Source organism: Hoplias malabaricus, chromosome 16 (assembly GCF_029633855.1).
Source record: "Hoplias malabaricus isolate fHopMal1 chromosome 16, fHopMal1.hap1, whole genome shotgun sequence".
In the NCBI taxonomy this organism is placed as follows: domain Eukaryota; kingdom Metazoa; phylum Chordata; class Actinopteri; order Characiformes; family Erythrinidae; genus Hoplias; species Hoplias malabaricus.
Genome location: NC_089815.1, coordinates 28,044,556 through 28,064,209, shown reverse-complemented (window position 1 = coordinate 28,064,209; position 19,654 = coordinate 28,044,556). Strand labels below are relative to the sequence as shown.

The following is a 19,654-nucleotide window of genomic DNA, read 5'->3' as shown; positions in this document are numbered from 1 at the left end:
GGAATAACGACATAAGCTGTGTTCTCCCTATTACAGGTTATTGAAGCATCACAATGGTGTCGAAGTTGTAATTTTAAGGCTCTACCTGGTAGTAGTAGTTCTACCTAGTGCTCCTTTAAGGGATTTTTGTGCTTGTTTGGAAATGACTTCTAAATATGTATTTTGATTAAGAGAAATGTGGACTTTCTCATAAAGTTCTAATTATCTCTTGGTGTCTCAAAGTTACATATTTTATTATTTAAGTGGTAACAACATGCTGCTATATGATTTCATTAATGATCAGATAATGACCAGCCTTTCCCTGAAGTTTCCGCCCGGTCTGGGCTGATCTCGTCGAGTCGGCGAAAACTCGCGGGAGCGTGGTGTTTACAGAAGACCTGAGGAACTGAGGGACGGAGTGTTGCGGTTTGCTCAGATATACACCAACCGGCGCCGGGGTTAACAGTGTGTATCTATAACTTTGTTTAATCCACAGTGTCATGACTGTGGCTGTGGGTCAGTTATGCTCCACGAAGGGCGGTTCGTGTGAGATCTGCGGGCAGCGGAGATAAAGGCGGTTGCTATGGAGAGCGCGCGGACACTGCGCCGGTAACGGAGGGCCGCAGCCGTGCTGCCCGCGCTCAGAGCTCCCGAAGACGGATTAACTCCATCAGTTCACCGCGGTACGTAACATTAGCTCAATAAACACCTTCTTATACAGCAGCCTTTTCTCTTTACCGGATCAGCAGCAACCGTTAATAACCAACAGGCGCTTTTCTTTAAAACGAGGACGAGTCTGGTATAGGTTTTATTTTGCGCGTCCTTTTAAATTGTTTACAACAAAAGTTCCTAAAATCAGAAACATATAAGGTTAACGTTAGCTAGCACTTTAGCCACTTAGCTCCATGGCTAGGCTAGTTAGCTTGGAAACCTGCTAACGTTCAAAGTGTTCGATTCCCGAAAATGTTTGGGAGTCGACTCCATTTCCAAGTGAATCAAAAGAGGAAATGTGTCGATTCTGTATGCAAGTGAATCGAACAGAGAGTCGAATCGTCATCCACCTCCAAATAGAAAAGAGAAACTCTTATAAAACAGAGTAATGTGAGTTCTCTAATGGCATATTCAAGTCTGCGTTTTAGAATTTGATTTGGAGAGGTAGCGTTAGGAAAACACCTTCTCCAGTAAAAAATACATGTTCAACATTTTTTGCATGAGCATTTTTGCAGGGTTCCCAAGGCAGTGTTAAAAAACATGGATTCAGACAGGCAGGGTTTTTCAAGCTGGAGGTGGGTGCCTGAGGGGTTGTTGGTGGTGGAGGCAGGGTTTAATTGTATATTGACAGAATGAAGATGAAACTAAATGTCAGTGATTTCAGTAACGCCATACAACCCTACAGTTATTATTACAGTGATGTACAACTAGGAGAAGGTGTTCTCAAATTAGCAAAATACGTTTGGACAATCGTCAACTATTGTCTTAAGTTATCCCGCTAAAAGCGAAAGTTCACCTTCACCCCCGAGATCTAATAGTGTGTTGTGAAAGGACACACTTGTCAGTCTTCACACCGGTTACAATTTGAAGAATCGATTCTGAATCTCTGGAGTCTACTCTTGGTTCCCAAGTGCAAAAAAAATCGGGGAATCGACTCTATTTATGTATTTTGTTTGGGATCGACTCCCAGCTCTGTAGCCAGGCAGTTGGCTAAACCTAAGCCTAGCTAAGACTGTTTAGTTTCCTCAAGAGAAGCAGCGAGCAGAATGACAATGTGGCAGTTATTTAAACCTGAAGCGAAGACTAGGAGCTGTCAACTGACGTTAGTTAATTTAAGCGGGGTTTAGGAGAACCGCAGGAGGTTGGAGTCGGGCCTCGGCGGTTTACTGATGATTTAGGACACTCCCATTCTAATTAGCCAGCTTACTTACGAAAGATTGGTCTAAGGTACAGTGTTATTTCGGTTTGACGCTTTTACATATGGGGATTGCATGTGGTGAGCACGGCATTTACATTGCAGTTTGGTGAATGATGAGTTGTAACGTTATCTGGCGGCAGAGTTCATTTGGTTTGGCTTGGCAGGGTCGGGTAGCTAATCTTTAGTTTAGTTTTGAGTAAAGGAGATGAGCTTGTTGTAAACTAGAGAGCCACGGCGGGAAAGGGTGCTTTCCCTTTGGTCCTCAATATCTCGTGTCCACACACTCCAGTTAATCCTAGTCATTTCTAGCGGCTTGGTAACGTTAGCTGTCTCTAAAACGGGTTGTTTAAGTTTTCCCCTCGTCGCAGCCCTGCTGGTGTTATACATTTAAATACGCTAAGATGTGCCAACAACATAACAAAGCGAGGGAACACTTTAGTAATGCATGGAAACGGTTTAATAATATGTAGGTAGTATTTAAAATGATTGGGAATTACTATAAACTGTGTGGGATTTATTTAATACCAAATTCTTTTAAATATATTTTTCTCACGGGTTTTTTAAGTATCTCCCAGGGATTGTTAAATCATTCACATCCCATAATGTGTATATGAAGGCGTGTTCCCAGCCGCAATCGGTAGCATACAACTATATGATTGTGTTGTTTTCCTCAGGGAGCTTGCTGTTTATTCCAATGGTGTGTTTTTCTCTGAAGACATCACTGCAGTGAATCACAATGAGAATGTCCACTGAGTCAGGGAGTAAGTTATGTCTAAGGATGGCAAGAAATAGCATATTTTGATACAAGCGCATTTACATAATATGTATCACAAGATCATGAGACGGACAACAAACAAGCAGTGTCACATTTTAGCTGTCATCCATTTTCATTCAGCTTTCTTATAATAAACTACAACTAATTAAATAAGTGAATGTAAATAACTATGACTATGTGTTGAGGATTGTTGATTTTTGCTAGTTGCTACACAAGTGAATGTTTTCCTTTTGCTATTTCTACAGAACACAACCCTGGCGCTCTAAAGGAAAATTGCTAGAAGGAACTGATGGTTTCCGCTATGAGGCCAGAGGTTTTCCGGTTACCCTAAAACTGTTTTAAGGTGAGAAGTGTTTCTGCCGGTTCATAAAAGGCTGTTTCTTTGAATATAATGGCTATGTTTCTCTTGTCTCATAACATTTTAATGTAATACACTGTTGTTCAAATAAGTCAGGATTAGTCTGTTATTTGTTTTTCTTTTTTTTTTCTCCGAAGATTCCTAGAAATGCAGTGACTAATACTCACTTTAGCGGAATATCCCATGTCCCGTCTTTCACGGCATGGCACAACTTGTCTGTGATGGCTTAAATCTAGGAGATGCACTTGTCTGTCAGAGTGGCTGATGTCAGTGCAGGGAGGGGAAAAAAAAACAAGTCATCCACTTGTGTGAGAAGTGCCAAATGTTTTTGGCTGCATGAGGAAGGGAAACAACTTGCCTCTCACTGAGTGATAAATTCTTTTCATTGCAGAGTGACTCAGATATGGGATCGTACCTTTCTTCCTGTAAGCTGCCGGGTGACGCATCTTGTTTTGTTATTGAAACAACAACCATAGAGCTGTCCACTGTGTCTGCTGAGTAGAACTTTTTAAATTTCTGCTATGTTCACTTTGTAGTTAATCCGTCTGATGTCTTTTTAATAGACTGTCAGGCAGTGGGCACCTTGTGTTAACATTTGAATGGAAATTTCTGTCATTGTGCTGGTAAACCTTGGTGGTGCAGCAGGTAGTGTCACAGTCACACAGCTCTAGGGACCTGGATTTTGTGGGTTCGAGTCCTGCTCTGTGTGACTGTCTGTGAGGAGTGTGGTGTGTTCTCCCTGTGTCTGCGTGGGTTTCCTCCGGGTGACTGTCTGTGAGGAGTGTGGTGTGTTTTCCCTGTGTCCGCATGGGTTTCCTCCGGGTGACTGTCTGTGAGGAGTGTGGTACGTTCTCCCTGTGTCTGCGTTGGTTTCCTCCGGGTGACTGTCTGTGAGGAGTGTGGTGTGTTCTCTCTGTGTCTGCGTGGGTTTCCTCCGGGTGCTCTGGTTTCCTCCCACAGTCCAAAAACACATGTTGGTAGGTGGACTGGCGATTCAAAAGTGTCCATAGGTGTGAGTGTGTGTGTTGCCCTGTGAAGGACTAGCGCCCCCTCCAGGTTGTGGTCCCACCTTGGGCAGCTACATACTTTGACAGCTAGAGCATACCTCCTGCCTGATATTTTTGCAATTGTTTTTAAAGAAGAACATTTTCCTTCTGGGAATCTTGGGTGTTGCTTTTCTTTGAGACAACAAATAGCTTTGTTTTATATAAACTAAGGCTTGCATGCATCCAACTGGTGAAAAATATCTTTTCACTCTGAATGAAAGAAGCCCCGGATTAATGTAGAAATTCCTAATCTCAATCTTTATTTTCACAGGGGACAAACCAATCAGTTTGATTTTCTCTACTGAAAGATTGTGAGGACTAGAGACCATGCCTCCAAGACCCTCTTCAGGAGAACTATGGGGCATCCACTTGATGCCCCCAAGGATTCTGGTGGATTGTTTGCTACCTAACGGCATGATCTTGACCCTGGAGTGCCTCCGTGAGGCCACACTTATCACCATCAAGCATGAACTGTTTAGGGAAGCCAGGAAACACCCCCTCCATCACCTGTTACAGGAGGAGACTTCTTACATCTTTGTCAGTGTAACGCAGGAAGCTGAGCGAGAAGAGTTTTATGACGAGACGAGGAGACTTTGTGATCTCAGACTCTTTCAGCCTTTTTTAAAAGTCATTGAACCTGTTGGCAACAGGGAGGAGAAAATTCTCAACAGAGAAATCGGTAGGAACCCAACGAGATATTGGAAGAATTTTATTCCCTGTTATGTCTCGCCAAAGTATTGATCAAGGATAAATAATGAACGGGTCTTAAACCTGAAAACCAAGTAAACAGTTATTTCAGTGGCAGAAACTGTTCGTAGATTTTGTTCTTTCTTCATTGTTGCTCTCATAACGAACTCATATCTCCAACTTTCTACAAACAAAAACAGATGTTGATTTGATAGTTTTAATTCAAAAATGTATTTGTAATTTTTAGATAAATGTCTGTACACATTTTTATTTGTATTTCAGGTTTTGCCATTGGTATGCCTGTCTGCGAATTTGATTTAGTGAAGGATTCAGAGGTGCAAGACTTCAGGAGAAATATTCTCAATGTCTGCAAAGACGCAGTAGAGCTCAGAGATGCCAACGGACCCCACAGTCGAGCATTATACGTTTACCCTCCGAATGTGGAGTCATCACCAGAGCTTCCAAAGCATATCTTTGCCAAATTAGACAAAGGTAAAAGGGACCACTGTTGTCTGTGGTTGTGAGTTTGACGTCACGTATTATTTTCCTGACACTGAGCAACTGGAAAATATTGCGCTTTTGCATTTGAATGGTGAATTTCTTTTCATAGTAATAATGAAGCATATGACATTTTTGTTTTTGCAAAAAAAAAAAAGAATGCCTCTGGCAGTGGAGCACAAGAATGCGTGCCTGACGAGTTCCTCACATTCCGTTCTTTCACCACTTTATTATTTGGAGTCATTAAGTTCATTTATTTATTTGTAATGTGGTACAAACACATATGGCTTTACGTCTCTTACTTTTATATGTATGGAAGTGTTCTTATTTGATTTTAATGACTTGTTTACATATATATCCAGGTCAGATCATTGTGGTCATCTGGGTGATTGTATCACCCAACAACGACAAGCAGAAGTACACCCTGAAGATCAACCACGACTGCGTCCCTGAGCAGGTGATAGCGGAAGCCATCAGGAAAAAGACGAGGAGCATGCTGTTGTCGGCTGAGCAGCTGAAGATGTGTGTGCAGGAGTACCAGGGAAAATATATCCTCAAAGTCTGCGGCTGTGACGAGTATCTGCTTGAAAAATATCCCATCAGTCAGTACAAGGTAAGAAAGGGTCTGAATTTTAGAATATCGAATTGCTCATGCTCAATAGATTCTCCTGAACATCACAAGTTATTGGAACTCTATTCTTTACCAGGGATGTGTGTAGAAATTTTATCTTTTGTTTTAGTCAGATTTCCTCAAAGAAGAGAAACTTAAAAGGTTGCCGCAGCTGGTTAAAGTCTACCACAAACCAGACAAGAAACTGTTGTCCCAAGTAGTACATTTTGCAGCTACAGCAAGTAGAATTGAAAATTGAGTTCTTTTTATACTCAAACTCTCTGTATGATTCAGTGAGTTTCTCATTTTTGATGCTGACTCATTTCTTTTAAGCTCCTTTTAAGCTAAAATGACAGAGGTGACTAGATGTTCGTTCATTCGTTCGTTCGTTTATTCATTAATTGTCTGTAAGAGCTTATCCAGTTCAGGGTCGCGGTGGGTCCAGAGCCTACCTGGAATCATTGGGCGCAAGGCAGGAACACACCCTGGAGAGGGCCCCAGTCTTTCACAGGGCAACACACACACTCACACATTCACTCACACCTACGGACACTTTTTAGTCACCAATACACCTACCAAGGTGTGGTTTTGGACTGTGGGAGGAAACCCACGCGGACACAGTGAGAACACACCACATTCCTCACAGACAGTCATCCGGAGGAAACCCACGCGGACACAGGGAGAACACACCACACTCCTCACAGACAGTCACCCAGAGGAAACCCACGCAGACACAGGGAGAACACACCACACTCCTCACAGACAGTCACCCGGAGGAAACCCACGCAGACACAGGGAGAACACACCACACTCCTCACAGACAGTCACCCGGAGGAAACCCACGCAGACACAGGGAGAACACACCACACTCCTCACAGACAGTCACCCGGAGGAAACCCACGCAGACACAGGGAGAACACACCACACTCCTCACAGACAGTCACCCGGAGGAAACCCACGCAGACACAGGGAGAACACACCACACTCCTCACAGACAGTCACCCGGAGGAAACCCACGCAGACACAGGGAGAACACACCACACTCCTCACAGACAGTCACCCGGAGGAAACCCACGCAGACACAGGGAGAACACACCACACTCCTCACAGACAGTCACCCGGAGGAAACCCACGCAGACACAGGGAGAACACACCACACTCCTCACAGACAGTCACCCGGAGGAAACCCACGCAGACACAGGGAGAACACACCACACTCCTCACAGACAGTCACCCGGAGGAAACCCACGCAGACACAGGGAGAACACACCACACTCCTCACAGACAGTCACCCGGAGGAAACCCACGCAGACACAGGGAGAACACACCACACTCCTCACAGACAGTCACCCGGAGGAAACCCACGCAGACACAGGGAGAACACACCACACTCCTCACAGACAGTCACCCGGAGGAAACCCACGCAGACACAGGGAGAACACACCACACTCCTCACAGACAGTCACCCGGAGGAAACCCACGCAGACACAGGGAGAACACACCACACTCCTCACAGACAGTCACCCGGAGGAAACCCACGCAGACACAGGGAGAACACACCACACTCCTCACAGACAGTCACTCGGAGCAGAAATCGAACCCACAACCTCCAGGTCCACTGTGCGCCACCGTGCCGCCCCTGACTAGATGTCATTAACTGTAAAAAATATTTTTGTCAGCATGTTCAACAGACTTTAAGCGCTATTCTTGGGTTTAATATAATTATAGCAAGACTAACATGCTGGGTTACTTCTCTCGAGTTGTTCCAGCGTTCAGTAAGCAGTGTCTGTACAAAAATGGATAAAAAATTTCACTCAGATGCCCATAGTTTAGCGTAAGGTTCACTGCCGAACTGCTGGATATTTCCGTGGCTCTGAATCACAACCCTCAGACTCAAACTGCAGGGATATTTAGTCTAGTACTGCTTTTATTGGTCCCCAAATAAGGTTTGTAACACTGCTGAATGCTGACTAAGTTGCTTGATTCGAGAGAGGCACTTTTTGTTTTCTGTCTGATTTTCTCATTACTTTCCCTTGTTATTTGTACCAGGCTTTAATTCTCCCAAATGAGTAGCCAGTGTATCCGCTGTGTACCTTTTTGAAGTCCTCCAGTCGTCATTCGTAGACCAAAGAGTGCTGCTGAAAGTAGTGCTTAGGCAGCTATAAATAGCAATAGTGGATTTTGGAAGGTTTTGTTGTTCACAAGATATGCCTCTGGATATTATACGGGATGGTGCCTAGAAACAAACCCTGTTTCACTCTCTTTCTGTTTCCCCTCTCGATCCCTCTCACAGTACGTGAGGAGTTGCATCATGCTGGGTCGAATGCCTAACCTAATGCTGATGTCAAAGGACAGCCTATACTCTCAGCTGCCCATGGACAATTTCACCATGCCTTCATATTCACGCCGCATCTCCACAGCTACGCCGTACATGAACGGGGAAGCCTCCAGCAAATCCCTATGGACCATCAACAGCACCTTGAGGATACGGGTCCTCTGTGCCACATACGTCAATGTGAATATCCGGGATATTGATAAGGTGCTTACACTAATGTGTTACTCAGAGGAGAATCCCTGACCCTAGGATTCCAGAACAGAATTATTTCTGTGTGTGTGTTTGTTTTTAGAAGGAGATAATTAGGGCTATGCATTTGTGAGCAGAATTGTTATTTATACTACATAGAACATCATGTCCGCTTAACATCCTGTGTCCTTGTATGCTCTTTGTAGCTAGTGGTAGCTTACAGCTTGTGTTGCTGTGTTGTAGATTTACGTCCGGACAGGGATCTACCATGGAGGAGAGCAGATGTGTGACAACGTAAACACACAACGTGTACCCTGTTCCAACCCAAGGTATTACTCAACTCAGTCTGTAGCCAAAACAGCCAGTCCTCAACTGAAAGAGATGGTACAGCTTATTCCTAGTGAGTGATATGCGTATACACTTTTATATATGTATTTTTTTTACTCAAACATCTCTCAGGTGGAACGAGTGGCTCACATATGACATGTACATTCCTGACATTCCCCGGGCCGCTCGTCTGTGTCTGTCCATCTGCTCCGTGAAGGGGAGGAAGGGAGCCAAAGAGGTGCCAACTCACTTCAAGTTGATACCCTTTTAATTCAGAGTAGCATGGCTGGACTAGACAGGCTGTTGTCATTTGTCTGTGTTTAAGTTTACTCTAGTGTCGAGTGCATTGTGTGGCCTGCGTGTGTGTAACTGAGCCTTCCGGTGATACGACGTAAGCAGAAGAGGAGAAGGGTCACAAAGACATCCAGAAAATTAACTATTGATGGTTTGCTCAACAGCTAGACTTGATTATTATGTTAAACAAAACATAGACCAGTGTAGATTGGGTTTATTAGTTGGTGTAATACTCCAGTGTGGCGCTGTTTATAGTTAGTACATAAATGGGGAACTCATAAGTGTTTGGCCTCTCTCTCAGGAGCACTGTCCGCTGGCTTGGGGAAACGTGAACCTGTTTGACTACACACACACGCTGGTATCTGGGAAGATGGCACTGAATCTGTGGCCTGTGCCACACGGTCTAGAAGACCTCCTTAACCCAATCGGCGTCACAGGCTCCAACCCCAACAAGGTATCGGCTTTACAGGACTCTGACGTACACTGTCAATAGTAAACTTAACAATCTTCTAGAGTTTAAGGGAATGCTCTTACACCATTGGTCTTCATTGATCAGGAAACCCCATGTCTTGAGCTGGAGTTTGACTACTTCAGCAGTCCTGTAAAGTTCCCTGACATGACCACCATAGAGGATCACGCTAATTGGATCATATCCAGAGAGATGGGATACAATTACTGCCAGTCTGGACAGGTGAGCTTGCAGACATCCTCCTTAATTAATGATAACAGCACCCTTCCTGATGCTATTAATAGTTATGCACACCTTAAAGGACATCTTTTATTCACACTCTTAGTGTTCTCTTGGTTACAACAATCCATCCATCCATTATCTGTAACCGCTTATCCGGTGGGTCCAGAGCCTACCTGGAATCATTGGGCGCAAGGCAGGAATACACCCTGGAGGGGGCACCAGTCCTTCACAGGGCAACACACACACTCACACATTCACTCACACACTCGCAAACGTGTGTTGTTGGACTGTGGGAGGAAACCGGAGCACCCGGAGGAAACCCACGCAGACACAGGGAGAACACACCACACTCCTCACAGACAGTCACCTGGAGCAAACCCACGAAGACACAGGGAGAACACACCACACTCCTCAGACAGTCACCCGAAGGAAACCCACGCAGACACAGGGAGAACACACCACACTCCTCACACACAGTCACCCGGAGGAAACCCACACAGACACAGGGAGAACACACCACACTCCTCACAGACAGTCACCCGGAGGAAACCCACACAGACACAGAGAGAACACACCACACTCCTCACAGACAGTCACCCGGAGGAAACCCACACAGACACAGGGAGAACACACCACACTCCTCACAGACAGTCACCCGGAGCGGGAATCGGTCCCTGGAGCTGTGTGACTGCGACACTACCTGCTGCGCCACCGTGCCGCCCCGGTTACAATAATGTTTACATGATTATGTATTGGTTGAAAGACTGAAGAAGCAGTGTAGAAGCAGTTTTATAGAAGCTGTGTTTGGATTTTTATCCACAGAGCAGCAGACTGGCTCGTGACCACATCATAGCAGACGCTGACATCGAGCTGCAGCTGCGGCAGCTGGCAAACAGAGACCCGCTTTCTGAGATCACTGAGCAGGAGAAAGACTTCTTGTGGAGACACAGGTAATATAGTGACTTGTTTAATCATTTCTTTCAACAGCAGTGTTGTTATCACTGTGATGACTTGCAGTGTGATGTGTTTATTGTGTTGCTTTACAGGCAGTACTGTGTAAATATACCTGAGATCCTTCCAAAAATTCTACTTGCAGTAAAATGGAACTCCAGGGATGAAGTCGCACAGGTTAAAAAATTACAGTAATTCAAATCCCCTATTAGTGGACGACTTGAGTACAGAAATGCACTGTGTCCGTGTTTTTGAGTTGATAATATACAGCCTGGCCTTATTTAATTCTTTTATGTCCTTTCGTATCCGTCTCATTCAGATGTATTGCCTGCTTAAAGACTGGCCTGCAATAAAGCCAGAACAAGCCATGGAGCTGCTTGACTGCAATTATCCGGATCCAATGATTCGAGACTTTGCAGTAAGGTGCCTTGAGAAGTATTTGACTGATGACAAATTGTCCCAGTACCTCATTCAGTTGGTACAGGTAAGACCGGTTCCGTTTGTGTGCTTTAATTTTAAGTTAAAGGCTTTGAAATGATGGTCCATGATGTTATGTATATAACACAGGCTTGTAACCGTTTGCCTGTTTTCATTAAAGGTTTTGAAATATGAGCAGTACCTTGATAACCCATTGGTGCGATTCCTGCTGAAAAGAGCCTTAACCAACCAGAGGATTGGACATTTCTTTTTTTGGCATTTGAAGTGAGTGACACCCATTCCTAACAGGATGTTGGACTTGTGAAGTCTGCTGTTTTGTGTAATGCCATATTGAGCTCGACGGTGTGAGCTCGTATGTCTATCAGCTAAGAATGTTTAGACGACTATGACTCTGCCAATATGCGCTTAAATCTTTGAGGAAATTCCATGTCAACGGTGTGTGTAAATATTATTGTTCTTTGGAAGACCTCTATATATTTTCACATCTGTAAACCCGCAATCCGTGCCTTTCTGTGTCTTATCTTTGGGAGCTCGGTTCAGGCTGAGTGGTCGGGTAGATAGACCATGATCCCCTTGAAAAGGTAGTCATGATAGTCATGGCTTTGAGGATTCTGTTAATCACATAAGCACATATGGTGCTCTTCATTACTCCCTAAAATACTGTAAATGGTTCCCAGATCTAACAGTGCTGTGTATGTTGCAGGTCAGAGATGCACAACAAAACGGTGAGCCAACGCTTCGGCCTGCTGCTGGAGTCGTACTGCCGAGCGTGCGGCATGTACCTGAAGCACCTCAGCAGACAAGTCGAGGCCATGGAGAAACTCATCAACCTCACAGACATCCTCAAGCAGGAGAAGAAGGATGAGACTCAGAAGGTAGAGGAAAGTCTTCCTCCGGTGAAGTCGTCGTTGCTAGTCGATGGTTTCTCTGACAAGGCCTTTTGTTTACCCTTGTTTTAGGTGCAGATGAAGTTTATGGTGGAGCAGATGAGGCGGCCAGACTACATGGATGCCCTCCAAAGTTTCACTTCCCCGCTCAACCCAGCCCACCAGTTGGGTAACCTAAGGTAAACCAATGAAATATTTTCATCGTGAGACAGCTACACAACTGGAATTATCCGCTGATTCTGTTTTCTGTTTTTTTATGGTTTAATCTCATTTCCCAGGCTTGAAGAATGCCGGATTATGTCCTCCGCCAAGAGGCCACTGTGGCTAAACTGGGAAAACCCTGACATCATGTCAGAACTACTTTTCCAGAACAATGAGATCATCTTTAAGAATGGCGATGGTCAGTAAGACGTACGAAGAGAACATATCTTTTAAAAACATCAGAGGGATCGTTATAGCATTTAAATGGATTTTGAACTCCTTTTCAGACTTGAGGCAAGACATGCTAACTCTTCAGATCATTAAAATAATGGAGAACATCTGGCAAAACCAGGGACTAGACTTAAGGTACTTTTGTTTTTCATTAATCTTCTTTTTGTTGTATTTCTGCTTGTGAGATCTCATTGTTTTGTTACGTTTTCTCTTATAGAATGCTTCCCTATGGCTGCCTATCCATTGGAGACTGTGTAGGTCTAATAGAAGTTGTAAGGAGCTCTCACACCATCATGCAAATCCAATGTAAAGGAGGTCTCAAAGGAGCGCTGCAGTTCAACAGCTCCACCCTTCATCAGTGGCTGAAGGACAAGAACAAGGGCGAGACGTGAGCATTTAATCAAAGCAGTCTTTTGCATTAAAGGGGCCTAATTCTGCCCCTGTTCCACAAGTGAACACAGTTCTGGGGTCTTCATGAAACATCCGCTTTCTCCCCTGTCTAAACAGCCCTCTTCAGAGCAGTGGCGGATGCTGGTCTTTCAAGGAGGGGAAGCTCAATTTCGGCCTACATCATAAAATGTGTCGGTTTATTTATACGTAAAATCTACCCTCCGTTCTTTTTTTTAAGAAAATGATCTGTGACCCTGTCGTACCAACAAGGCGTCTTTTCCAGGGACTTGACTAGTGTCCTCTCAATGGCCAGCAGAGCTAGGCTGCTTAAACCGCCTTGGCCCATGTGAAGTGTGTCTGCCTGTGCTCGCACGGATCTTTACACCAAAGGATCGCTGATTCGCTCATTTCTCTGTCAATCAAAAAGGGATTCAGCCTCAGACAGATCATCCAATCATCATGCAGAAGCTGAGCGTCCGGGCCAGCCGAGGCCAGCCCACTGCCCCATAGACCCCCAGAGACGCTGAGCGTCCGATGGGCGGGACAAAGCCCAGCATTTATCCAATGACTCGTCTCGTTTCGCTGCTTCGCTATTGAACTCTGACACTGTTTAAAGCACAGTGAAAGTGCGGGAATAATTGAGAGGAAAGCCGCGTCTTTACCAGTGATAAAAAGCTGATTCTGAACAAAAGTTGAGCGCGTTGTAGTGCATATTTATTCAATGACATGTACACACAACAGTATATAGTTGATCACTTATTTTTTGACATTTTAGGGGAAGCTGAGCTTCCCTTGCAGTCTTAGAGCAATCGCCACTGCTTCAGAGTGGCTGGTTTTAGCTCCTTTTCATGTAAATGATAATGAGCTGCTGTTCACCCCGACCCCGAGTGCACATCAGTGAGGAGCGAGGAGTAGAAACTCTGGTGTTTAGTTTTCTCATTTGTTCTATTTTTACCCAGTGCACTTTTCTCTGCACTCTGTTTGTTTTGCTCCATTTAACTTAGTCTTTGCACTCACACAAATGCGAGTCTAGCTTGTGATTGGACAGCCTCGGACAAGGAGGCAGTTCTAAAGTGTCTGCACTCTAGTTAAGATGCAGCACAAAGTCAGAACAGCTTGTTCTCTACCGTGTTTTCTGACTTGGGCAGCACACAATAACAGACTGACCGGATTAGGGTTGTTAGCATTCAAATAACCAGAGTTTAATGTGTAAATCACGTGGTAATCATTATGTGCTTTGTGATCTCTGTAGGTACGATATGGCCATTGACCTGTTTACACGCTCATGCGCTGGATATTGCGTCGCCACGTTCATTCTAGGCATCGGTGATAGACACAATAGTAATATCATGGTCAAAGACGACGGACAGGTATGATTTTGTATATTATGGTATGCCCTTTAATATTTGAATGGGAGATCATAGTGGTTTATTTGTCAATAGCAGCTTGTTGTGAAGGTGTATCTGTGTACATATGTGTTCTGTGTTCTGTAGCTGTTTCACATAGATTTTGGTCACTTCTTGGATCATAAGAAAAAGAAGTTTGGGTACAAACGAGAGAGAGTCCCCTTCGTCTTGACCCAAGACTTCTTAATCGTGATCAGCAAAGGAGGGACCCAAGAATGCACCAAGACGAGAGAGTTTGAGAGGTATGTTTGAGCTGTCACTGTTAACATAGGCTTCCACGACTGATTGTGTGTGCGCACTGTGTGTTTTTAGACCCTAAAGTTGAGTAACTGCCTGGCAGCTACCGTCTACAGCAATCAGACTTAACTGAGCAGCAACAACTTCTTTTGTGTGTTTTAACTGAGTTTCCTCAAACCCTTTTCAGACTTTCTACATCTGACAATAGTCTGACAGCAAGCAGCCTGCCAGTGTTCTTGCATCTCTCCTCCTTCCACTTTCTAACAGATCCTTAATTGCTCCAGAAAGAAGGCTAAAATAAACTTGGCCTTCAAAAAGAAACAGAAAAACAGTTCAAAAGACTGCTCTGTGCTCAGGTTTCCGCGGAGGAAGGGGCTTGCAGTTTTGGCTTCGGAGATGGAAATCACTAGGCACTTTGCGTTTAAATCTGGTTGTAATATGAAGAGGCAAAATGTGATTTATAAAAACACTTGTTATTAAAAGTCTTTCTTGAAATACGCATATTACATTAATGATTTTCAAGTTATAATGAAACTACAACGTTTTCTGACATTTTTAAAGGAATGTAAAAAATGATATTCAAACTGTGCAGAAAGATAAAGTTAAATACGTCTTAACTAACATTCTTTCAGTGCCATTATCCGTCCCCGTCTTGATTGTGGCTCAATGCTGCCCTCTGCAGGTTCCAGGAGATGTGCTACAAGGCCTACCTTGCAATCCGGCAGCACGCAAACCTGTTCATCAACCTCTTCTCCATGATGCTTGGCTCAGGAATGCCAGAGCTCCAGTCCTTTGATGACATTGCTTACATCCGTAAGACCCTTGCCCTGGACAAGACGGAGCAGGAGGCCTTGGACTACTTCATGAAGCAGATGAACGACGCTCATCATGGCGGATGGACCACCAAAATGGACTGGATCTTCCACACCATCCGACACCATGCTCAGAACTGAGCCCACAGGAGGGATCTTGAGCCAGCTATCGGACCATTACCCAGGACCTACTGGCCAGTCCGTGCCAGTAGAAGAGTGGCAATCAGACCTCATGTACAAAAACCGGGTGATGCCCCAACTGACCTTCAGAGCACTAAACAATCCTGATTTAATTTTTCCTTCTCTGTCTGTCCCTATCTGTGGCATCCATACAGAAGAATACTAACCCTAACGTTTGTCCAGAATAGTTGTACATTGTTGCCTGTAGTTTTGTACTTTTTATTGGTATGTTTTTGCTGCTCTTTTCCTGGCGAGACCATGATTCATTTTCTAATATTTTATTTTGAGGGAGGAAAGAATCCTCAACATGTTAATGGGAAGCGTTCTTTAGTTTTTTTCAGGCGCTTTTCAGGTTATTCATGTCTTCCTCCAAGTCCAGACGCCTTTAAATATGCATGGAACCTCGGAGAACTCGTAGACTAAACAGGGTAAGGATTGTTGTTCGGTTTGCAACCTTTCTCTCGGAAACGAACCCCCTGAAAGATTGTTGCTGTCCAAGTCGAAGGGACAGCATCCCCCATGATCGTACATGAACACTGGGCTCTTTAAAACTGTTACTCTTGGTCACTACGAAGGTTTTAATTCTACTCCTGCTCGTCCTAGATGAATTCCAAGGCTTTGTAAACACCTGGAGTTGTGGTAGGACTTGTAATTTATAGGGTATCTTTACTATTATGAATTTAAAGAGGAAAATTATGCCATTTTTATGGTTTCTTAGTTACGTACAAACCGAAAGCCATTAAATACTAACTTAAAAGACAGTCTCTGCTTGATGCGCACACGGTGGCCATCTTTATTTATGCCATTGCACTTCTACATCACAGTGGAAAAGTGTGTAATTTATAAGTTGTAGTTGAGAATTCTTGCTAAACGTTCTGGCCCAGCGTAGATGAGTTACTGCGCTGTATGCTCCAGCAGACACACAGATAAAGCCTTAGTGCAAGTCGGCGTTCTCTGGGTGAATGCATGGCCCTCGCTCCATGTGTGTTGCATGCTGTGGAAAAGGCTAGCGGTGTTTAGTAAAGAAACAGAGCAGCGTCTGTGTCCAGCGTCGGTGCGATAGCTCAGAAATATCGTTAATATTTTCCACTATACTTCATCAAACGGAAGTTTATTCCTTGTCTGCGTTTATCGTCACTTTTTCGTTGTGTTGGCCGAGCATGTAAGAATGGTGCTATGTAGATTAATTTGTAAAGAAAGAGGAAACTTTTGGACAAAATGGATGTTAGACGGTGAGGGGGGGTTGGGTTGGAAAGAAAAGAACCCGTTGGTTTACTTTTCCCGCTATAGTATCACATATGTCAGCAGTACATGTTCTTTTTGATGCTTTTTGATGCTCCCAGCCTCTCCTCATTATAGATTTTGTGCAGTAGATGGTCAGTGTGATGCAGATGTGTCAGAAACGCGTACGTGTAGTTTACTCTTGGGGGTCAAAAGACAAAAAAACGAAAAAACAACTCCTCAGTTGAATACAGTAGTAAACTCAGATGATCTAAGCTACTGCTGAAGTGCATTTACCTCTTCATCTTTATCCAGAGCAGCTTCCAAATCTGTTATGTGGGACGGACAGTGTGTGCGGAAACCCCCCCCGGGTTGAGAGTGAAGCTTGAGGTCAGCGCTAGACCTGTTAATTATCAAATCAATCACCCATGTAAAGTTATATAATAATGGCAGTCAAAATTCGGTGAAGGAAGACGATGCTGCTGTCCGGTGCTGAAATCACCTGATCCCAAAAGGAACAATTGTGTGTGTGTGTGTACACCTACAGCATTTGACCTTTGTATGTTGTGTCGAGCATAGGAACCACATTGATTCGGCGTCACTATCTGGATGTGAGCTGTAAAATCCGATCTACCTTTTGTGGTTATGGAGAAAGCCTGTTATGTTTAATTTTTGCATTACATTTAAGCTGTGAAAAAAACCTACAAATGAGGTGCAATCATGCTATCCGTGTGGATGTGTGTCTACTGGTGGGAAAAACTCCTTGAGGTTGAGAATTTTATTTGAAAATCTGTGTGTTTGTGGACTTTTTTTTTGGTTGTTTGTGCTGTGTTTCTGTTCGTTTCGTTTAGTCAATTCAAGCCAAAGTTCTACACGTGTGGGAGAGTTCTCAAAAACGCTGGGTCAAGATTTCCACCTGCATAACCACCACCTGAAGGGGCAGTCTGCTCTTGTTTTTTTTTTTTCCCCTTTTTTCCTCAATCTGGGCTGGCTCAGGATTTAATGAAGATACAATCAGCCATGTCTGAAAGTCTGAAGGACACATCGTTTGTGCTCTCAAACTGTTTACTGTTTACGTAAGAAGTTTCTACCCTTCGATCCTGGGAAGACGCCAAACCACCTGCCTTTCTGCTGAACGTCCCACTGTGGACGCAGTCAACACGATGCAAAGACCACAGTGATGTTTTATTTGTTTTCCTTCTTGAAATATGTCAAATTCTAACGGACACCAAAATGTATTAATGCAAAGCAAAGAAGGCATTTTTGTTGTTGTTTTCCTCTGGTGTAAATTCACAGGTCCTTGGTGGTATTCCAGACTTCTTATGCATTCATGCGCTAAACCTGAGGTTACAGATTTTTAAACATCAACGTGACTCCTCTTATATGCAGTAAAACGAACAGATCTACAGTCGGACAGTAACACTGATGTATGCAGGTGGTTTTGCACTTTGTAACCCCCCACCCCCCCCCCCCCCTCCTCCCTCTTCTTTACAATGCCTTTAGTCCTAAAGGACGATGTAGTTCTCTTGCATGTGTTTTTCAGCAGCGTTACCAATTGTACTCCTCTACTGCCTGAAACAGATCAGATGTATCAGACGTTAGTCATTGTAAGCAGCCTTACGTTAGCCCTCGAAAAGCCATTTATCGCATGGATCTAGTCACTAGTTTGCGTGTGTTTTTCTTTCTTGTCTGTACAGGTTACAGATCCTCACTGGGGCCGGACCCGTTTAAAAAAAACAAAACAAAAAAAAAAGGCCATTGAAAAAAAATGTCTGTAATAATGTGTAAATGCTTTGTATTTTTCCTTTTTTTTCCCCCTTTTCTTCCCTCTTCCCACCAGTTGCAACCAGGAAAAACTTAAGATGCTGCCCACAGCATCTTTTATAAGAGTTACAAGAATATATATATATATTTAAAAAACAATCATATTCCAGTTTCAAACGTACTTGAATCCCATCGCTGTTGTGGAGAACAAATCTGATAAAATGGTGTAGCACTGAAGGCTCGCTTTGCAAAGGCAATTTCACACCGATCGTGAATGTTAAAGTAGTTTGGTTGTGAGAGTATCTCCCTGAGGAACTCGTTTATTTATAAAACAACAAAAATAAAAGCTTGCCATTCTTTCAATTGTAAGAAAATCACTTTCATATTCTGTGAAGAGTGGCAGACAGAGGTTAACACTTGTATAAACTTGTACTGAAAGGAAGGTCAAAACTATTCAAAGCTGTTTTTGAGTGGTTACATTTTTGTATCATTTGGGGCAGCACTCTTACATTGTCTTTATTATTTTTTTGGTCATTTACACGTTGAATTATATTTTCATTTAGAATTCTCTTCAACGACACTACTTAGTGGGCCAAATAATGTTCCATACATCCATCCTGCATGAGATTTAAGTTAAAGCCCTAATGTTTTTGTTCATTATATGTAGATATTATATTAAAACAAAAAAAAAGATATGAAATATTTGGCCTCAGACTGCACTATGTAGTAATAACCATCTATAACTGCTAACGATGACATACCTTTGTTCTCATTTAACTTTTCATTGTGCACCTCAATTGAAAAGTTGCTTTGTACTCTGTCTATCTCCAATATTTTGAGTGTTATGTGACTATGTACAAATAAACATATTTCAAGAAATTTTCCAGGTGCTTCTTAAATATACTCGTACGTAACAGTCCGGTTTTATATGTCTCAAACACCTCTACTACTTATATATAAATAGCTACACGTTTTAAAGACTCATTTGTAAAGTGTTTAAAAATAAAGGGATTGTGTCCACAAGTTTAAACCGTTTAAAGTTATGCCGTTATTAATAAGATTTGTAAAATAATGTGCCTCGTATTTTACGTTAAGTTCGTACAAGATTTAATCCAGCTCTGTGATGATGAAAATGGCGTCAACTAACAGGAGCTGTAGGTTTCCCTGTCAAAATAAAAGCCTCGTTAAAGTAGATTTTAAAAACAGGGCTTGATAAAAGTTTTCCTATAAAATAAAAT

At 43.3% G+C, this 19,654-nt stretch overlaps 1 protein-coding gene across 4 annotated transcripts; it reads left to right on the top strand.

The window, feature by feature from the left end:
• The first annotated feature begins 335 nt into the window (after nucleotides 1-335).
• On the top strand, nucleotides 336-19,261 carry pik3ca (phosphatidylinositol-4,5-bisphosphate 3-kinase, catalytic subunit alpha). 4 transcript variants are annotated; one of them, XM_066647133.1, is made up of 23 exons: nucleotides 336-662; nucleotides 2,563-2,649; nucleotides 2,909-3,006; nucleotides 4,339-4,746; nucleotides 5,037-5,246; nucleotides 5,615-5,865; nucleotides 8,156-8,401; nucleotides 8,630-8,715; nucleotides 8,846-8,951; nucleotides 9,309-9,461; nucleotides 9,564-9,698; nucleotides 10,521-10,648; nucleotides 10,745-10,826; nucleotides 10,969-11,133; nucleotides 11,248-11,351; nucleotides 11,791-11,962; nucleotides 12,047-12,153; nucleotides 12,253-12,374; nucleotides 12,463-12,541; nucleotides 12,624-12,794; nucleotides 14,049-14,166; nucleotides 14,290-14,444; nucleotides 15,122-19,261. In XM_066647133.1, exons 4-23 carry the CDS (start codon nucleotides 4,395-4,397, stop codon nucleotides 15,390-15,392), a joined length of 3,213 nt encoding a protein of 1,070 aa, XP_066503230.1. In that variant the 5' UTR covers nucleotides 336-662; nucleotides 2,563-2,649; nucleotides 2,909-3,006; nucleotides 4,339-4,394; the 3' UTR covers nucleotides 15,393-19,261. The 4 variants fall into 4 exon arrangements, with proteins under 4 accessions (XP_066503230.1, XP_066503229.1, XP_066503232.1 ...); XM_066647134.1 differs by lacking the exon at nucleotides 336-662 and adding an exon at nucleotides 1,833-1,917; XM_066647132.1 differs by lacking the exon at nucleotides 2,563-2,649.
• The last annotated feature ends 393 nt before the right edge of the window (nucleotides 19,262-19,654 follow it).